The sequence below is a fragment of the Haliotis rufescens genome, unplaced genomic scaffold (genome assembly GCF_023055435.1).
Source record: "Haliotis rufescens isolate VD_foot unplaced genomic scaffold, xgHalRufe1.0.p SCAF_14, whole genome shotgun sequence".
Classification (NCBI taxonomy): Eukaryota; Metazoa; Mollusca; class Gastropoda; order Lepetellida; family Haliotidae; genus Haliotis; species Haliotis rufescens.
In genome coordinates, this window is record NW_025963824.1 from 6,888,580 (window position 1) to 6,895,552 (window position 6,973).

Sequence of the window (6,973 nt, forward strand, 5' to 3'; positions counted from 1 at the left end):
CATATAGAATACTAAACGAGCTCCCGTGTAATAATTTTATGAAACTAGTGAATAGTTGTGGTATCTGACGAGCGCTACTATAACGGTAACGCTATTTTTCAGGGCATTATCATTTGCAGAAGCCTGAGGTCATCCATTAACTGCCCGATGAACGAGGGCAGTTGAAAAGACCGAGGGCTTCTGCAAATGATAATGCCCTGAAAAATAGCGTTACCGTTATTATAGCTAAAATGGATGGAATTTGTTATCAAATAAATAGAAACAACAATGTCGATTTTGAAACATTTACTGCAAACAACACGTATTGTAGCGAAACGACAGTCGTTAGTCTAAGTTAAAGTATGTGAGTTGCGATTAGCCCTACGATAATTTGTGGAACGGACGCCTGAATTCTAACGATGGACCATTGTATGGTATTAAATTCATACGTTTCAACTTTTGACGTGTTTGAAGTATTATTCTGTTAAACTCAATTGGACTATGCCGTGGATCGTGTAGGTATCAGCCTATTCATACTCAACAGTATAATTCTAAAAATGTTATAAATGGCAAGTAATCAATAAAATGCTAAACTCGCTAGTAGAGAGAAAGTAGTATTACTTTCTCTCTACTCTCGCTCCCGTGTAAAACCAATTTTATGAAACTCGTGAATTCACTCGTTTCATAAAATTGGTATTACACGGGAGCTCGTTTAGTATTCTATATATGTATATCGACCATCTGTTTGTGTGAAGTGTGACACACACGGTTAATATATAGTTGCGACATTGGAGTGTAGCCGTCAGTTTGTGTGAACGTGTAAGGCACCGTTAAATATAGTGTGTAACGCCGAACATTCAACCGTCAGTTTGTCTGAAGTGTGACAAGCACCGTCAATTACTGTGTGTGACATTGGAATACCGAGCGTCAGTTTGACTGAAGGCTAACGGCCTGATTTTTCTCCTGTTAAAATGAACCGCCTCCGTGGTCTAGTGGTAGAGCGTCCGCCCGGAGAGCGGAAGGTCCGGGGTTCGATCCCCGGCCGCGTCATACCAAAAGACGTTAAAAGATGGTACTTGTTGTTACCCTGTCTGGCGCTTGGCATTAAGGACTGGTCGGCTCGGAGTCAGTATACTGTGTCTGAGTGGGGTATTCATGTTAAACTGCGGCATGGTATCTCAGTGAGCTAGCACTATAAATCCGGACTAGAACAAGCAGCCACACAAACACACACATGTACATGCACGACGCTATATTAGTGCAATAATCTTGGACGCGACGTTGAACCCCACTTCACCTCACCTCTTGTGATAAGAGACAACTGGTGTGTCGTGTGAACAAGCTCGGGCACTTGGATGAATTGATCTTCATGTGGAAACTGAAACACGTGGAGCAGGATTCCGTTGTGTAGATATGCACTATATACACGCGTCACGTTCGTGGGTTTGTCAAACTGCAAGTCATGTTTCTTAAAGTTTGTTTGGGGTTTTAGAACAGATTTTTCCCAAGGTGTATCCCAAACAAGCTATTTATTTATTTTTATTTTTTCTCTCTGCCAACAACCTATCCATTTCGACTATTTTTCTGAACAAACATTCACTTTAAATTATCTCTCCGAACTCGGCAAGCTAGTCCAGCTATATGACGGCGGTCGTAGGAGGCGACTAACGGGATCGGGTGGTCAGACTCGCTGACTTGGTTGATGATTGTCATCGTATCCCAATTGAGTAGATCGATGCTCATGATGTCAATCACTGGATTGTCTGGTCCAGACTCGATTATTTACAGACTGGCGTCATATAGATGAAATATTGCTGAGTGCGGCGTTAAACAACAAACAAACTACACTACACTACACGAAGCAAAGGTTGCTAGTGACCAATTATACAACCCGGACCTTCACTGGGATATAGATTAGTGATAGTTCAGCGGACCGGACTGGGGTGCAGTCCGCCTTTAAGAGCGATGACTTTTCCACCACCTGCCCACGTGTTTAAAGGGCATATCTCCACCACGAAATCCAAGTCCACATTTTGAAGTTTCCACGTGTCACGTGCATGTCTGTCCGGCGGTGTCAAGGTCATCATGGAAGGTAGGTAGACACATATATTAAACATAGGCTGTGACAGATGTAACCATATTTTGTTCATATTTATTTTATTTTGCCCCAGTGTCTGCTTTTTAAGATCTGTTATTCTATGTTTAACTGTTATGTATAATTATATATATGTTTCTGCATAATACCTAGAGGCCTCATGCCCATAGTGCATGTGACACAGACCCATCCGTGCTGTAAAAGGTGACTATGCTTGTCGCAAAAGGTGACTATGCGTGCCGTAAAAGGTGACTATGCTTGTCGCAAAAGGTGACTATGCGTGCCGTAAAAGGTGACTATGCTTGTCGCAAAAGGTGACTATGCGTGCCGTAAAAGGTGACTATGCTTGTCGCAAAAGGTGACCATGCTTGCCATAAAAGGTGACTATGCTTGTCGCCAAAGGTGACTATACTTGCCGTAAAAAGTTGACTATACTTGTCGCAAAAGGTGTCTCGGCTTGCCATAAAAGGTGACTATGCTTGTCGCCAAAGGTGACTATGCTTGCCGTAAAAAGTTGACTATACTTGTCGCAAAAGGTGTCTCGGCTTGTTGCAAAAGGTGACTCTGCTTGTCGCAAAAGGTGACTATGCTTGTTGCAAAAGGTGACTTTTCTTGTCGCAAAAGGCGACTAACGGGATCGGGTGGTTAGGCTCGCTGACTTGGTTGATACATGTCATCGATCCCAATTGCGTTGATCGATGCTCATGATATCAATCACTAGATTGTCTGGTCCAGACTCGATTATTTACAGACCGCCGTCATATAGCTGAAATATTGCTGACTGCGGCGTTAAAACAACAAACCAATCAACCAACATGTTACACAGTTATGGTTGTATATACGTTTATGAGGTAACACATTTCTTAGCTTCATAGCATGAAATCTCTTACATTGACAGTTTTTTCGTTATTACTACATTCTTATGTCATAGCGACTGATTTACGACAACCATTGTCTGAAGAACATTTGATTTAAAAGGCTATTTACCCTGTAGCCATGACATGTGCATGTCTCCATAACTTAATTGTCATTATGTATTAGGCGCTAATCCCCGTTGTTAATCCTCACCAATATTTCATTGTATACATATTGACTGTCAGCCAACCTGGGCTACCATATCACTTCCTGTTAATTACTGTTATTTATAGTATGACATTTATTGCCTTAATTGTTCATCCCCTGAGCAATGTAGGTTCATCACCCCCAGAAGTCCCATGTCCAGAGCAACGTCATTGTCTGTCCATTTTTGTTCATTACTCTATATTACCATTGGTGTGAGTTGATCGTTCTGACGTGACCCTTAATGGGATGTCCTCAGATCTTTGTTTAGCGATAGTGTGAACTAGGATCTGATTTTAATGAGATTGCTCACGATCCAAATATATCTCCCCGTCTCGACAAAAGTTCGTGTGAACCACATCTGAATCTTGCTAGAGCAATTCGAAATGTTTTTTGTGTCACATCTAATAAGTATTGCTCTCCATAGCAGCTGTTTTTATAAAGGGGTAAAAACTTGGTAGTTTCTTTGATACTGATAAGGAACAATGTAAATTTTGAATGTACACATCAGTATCTGAAAGCATCTATGAAATGATCTGGAATATACGTATTATGGCAATATATATGGTGAGGTTAGGTGAAATGGGGTTTAACGTCGCGTCCAAGATTATTGCACTTATATAGCGACGTGCATGTACGTGTGCGTGTGTGGCTGCTTATACTAGTCCGGACTGATGCCGATTTATAGTGCTAGCCCACTGAGATACCATGCCGCAGTTTAATATGAATACCCCACTCAGACACAGTATACTGACTCCGAGCCGACCAGTCCTTGTTTTAGCCCCTTAATGCCGAGCGCCAGACAGGGTAACAACAAGTACCACCTTTTAACGTCTTTTGGTATGACGCGGACGCTTTACCACTAGACCACGGAGGCGGTCGACATATATATGGACAGAAAAGGATTCGTATGTATCAGTAGTGGTTAGGATAGTTTAAACGTAGCTCATCTGTCTTAATGTCGTATAACAGATATAGGCAGATAGTATATCACCCTCATAACTCAATAATAACTCAAAATTATGTAACAGTATGTAGAGGTTAGCAAAGTAGCATATTTATTTCTGATGGTGTGGATATCACAGTTGTTACAATTATTCTACTAAAATTAGTTACATTAGATTCCGGGGTAGAATAGGTCATCAGCAACCCATACTTGCCTTAAAAGGCGACTATGCTTGTCGTAAAAGGCGACTAACGGGATCGGGTGGTCAGGCTCGCTGACTTGGTTGATGCATGTCATCGTATCCCAATTGCGTGGATCGATGCTCATGATTTCAATCACTGGATTGTCTGGTCCAGACTCGATTATTAACAGACCGCCGTCATATAGCTGGAATATTTCTGAGAGCGGCGTTAAACAACAAACAAACAAACAAACAAAGCGTATAGCAGTTGCAGGAACTTCAGAGAAGGGGCGGTCGGGTAGCCTAGTGGTTTAAGCGCTCGCTCGTCACGCTGAAGACCCGGGTTCGATTCCCGACATGGGTACAATGTGTGAAGCCCATTTCTGGTGTCCCCCGCCGTGAAACTGCTGGAATATTGCTAAAAGTGTCGTAAAACCAGGCAAGGAAGCTAACTTATTATATACGTCCAGCTTCCACCCTCCCCCGAACTAAGCTGGATTTTCCGGGCTCGATCCTAGCGCTACCAGTGGGTATTGCGAGTTATTTCCCTTCTATGTCCCTCCTATTGACCAATCAGATTCCACCTCTCACATCACTTGCATTTGCTTCAAAACAAAATGGCGGCACCCAGTCAAGACGATCTCATCGATAATCAAAATATATGTTGTGACAAAACGGCCCTTACTCCGCGAAGTGTATCAAATCACCTTGATTAAAAACATGAAAGCATTTGGAAAATATCTGTTGACGCCGAGTTGGCGGTACACATGCTTTGCAAATCCTGCAGTCGACAGAAATCTACACGGCTATTTACGACCGGATGTCTATATTTAGCTACGTGATTTTGATTGGACTATGCATAGACTCGTTAGTCCAGCCAAAATGTAACTCCATAATTCCAGCCTAGTTCGGCAAGGGTGGAAACTGGACTTTTATAGTCAGTTAACTCCCTTGCCTCGGGAAGATGACTACCCCATGGGAGGTAACTGCGCTCAGTTTGAGCTCCTCTAAGTATTTCCCAGAAAGATTTACTTTTTTTCGATAAAAAATTTGTCGATTTTTTTCTGTATGCTATTTCTTTCTTGTTATATCTTAACAGAGTTTTTTTCTGAATAAAGTTTTTTCCATATGCTTTACTGGCATTGAGGAGGCGGATCCTATTATCTATACAGTTGTGTTTATCATATGCTGATGTGACCGCATGATGTTTACAATGCTAGAAGTGTTTCCTTGGCTGTTTACTTGATCAGTACCCTGTGAGTACCTCGTTATAAGTATTCCACAGGTTAGATCGCAGAGTATTTCGTGGGTGTCACCAAAGTGGTAAGCGTCTAATGGGCACCTAACCAATTTATATTCATTTCCGTATCCGCAAAATTCGTCAATATGACTATGCTTGTCGTAAGACGCGACTAACGGGATCTGGTGGTCAGGCTCGCTGACTTGGTTGATGAATGTAATCGTATACCCATTGATTGGATCGATGCTCATGATGTCAATCACTCTATTGTCTGGTCCTGACCGTCATATAGCTGGAATATTGCTGAGTGCGGCGTTAAACAACAAACAAACATTTAGTCAAACGATCGGGTATCTCATTCAGCCAAAGCGAGGATCTCATTTGGTCCAAGCGAGCCTCATTTAGTCAAACGAGTATCAAATTTAGTCAAACGATCGGGTATCTCATTTAGTCAAACAATACTTCATTTGGTCTTATGATTCTGCTGCTTGGTGAAACGATTAAAAGAAATGATTCATTCAGTTAAGTGATTCAGCTGATGGTCTAATGTGCCTATCGCAAAGGGCAGCTGATTCTGTTAGATTGTGCACTGATTCAGCTTATGGTATAATGTGCCTATCGCAAAGGGCAGCTGATTCTGTTAGATTGTGCACTGATTCAGCTTATGGTATAATGTGCCTATCGCAAAGGGCAGCTGATTCTGTTAGATTGTGCACTGATTCAGCTTATGGTATAATGTGCCTATCGCAAAGGGCAGCTGATTCTGTTAGATGGTGCACTGATTCAGCTTATGGTCTAATGTGCCTATCGCAAAGGGCAGCTGATTCTGTTAGATGGTGCACTGATTCAGCTTATGGTCTAATGTGCCTATCGCAAAGGGCAGCTGATTCTGTTAGATGGTGCACTGATTCAGCTTATGGTCTAATGTGCCTATCGCAAAGGGCAGCTGATTCTGTTAGATGGTGCACTGATTCAGCTTATGGTCTAATGTGCCTATCGCAAAGGGCAGCTGATTCTGTTAGATGGTGAACTGATTCAGCTTATGGTATAATGTGCCTATCGCAAAGGGCAGCTGATTCTGTTAGATGGTGCACTGATTCAGCTTATGGTCTAATGTGCCTATCGCAAAGGGCAGCTGATTCTGTTAGATGGTGCACTGATTCAGCTTATGGTCTAATGTGCCTATCGCAAAGGGCAGCTGATTCTGTTAGATGGTGCACTGATTCAGCTTATGGTCTAATGTGCCTATCGCAAAGGGCAGCTGATTCTGTTAGATGGTGCACTGATTCAGCTTATGGTCTAATGTGCCTATCGCAAAGGGCAGCTGATTCTGTTAGATGGTGAACTGATTCAGCTTATGGTCTAATGTGCCTATCGCAAAGGGCAACTGATTCTGTTAGGTGGTGCACTGATTCAGCTTATGGTATAATGTGCCTATCGCAAAGGGCAACTGATTCTGTTAGGTGGTGCACT

At 42.3% G+C, this 6,973-nt stretch overlaps 1 protein-coding gene across 2 annotated transcripts in view; it reads left to right on the forward strand.

Moving 5' to 3' along the window:
• The first annotated feature begins 1,902 nt into the window (after positions 1–1,902).
• The window catches only part of LOC124112896 (synaptic vesicle glycoprotein 2B-like), an 81,077-nt gene continuing 76,006 nt past the window's right edge, over positions 1,903–6,973 (forward strand). Inside the window, exon 1 of one of the 2 annotated variants that reach the window (XM_048395705.1) lies at positions 1,903–2,071. In XM_048395705.1, the coding sequence (XP_048251662.1) occupies positions 2,037–2,071 (35 nt within the window). In that variant the 5' untranslated portion in view covers positions 1,903–2,036. The remainder of the gene's footprint in view (positions 2,072–6,973) is intronic. The other variant, XM_048395708.1, reaches the window with a different exon arrangement.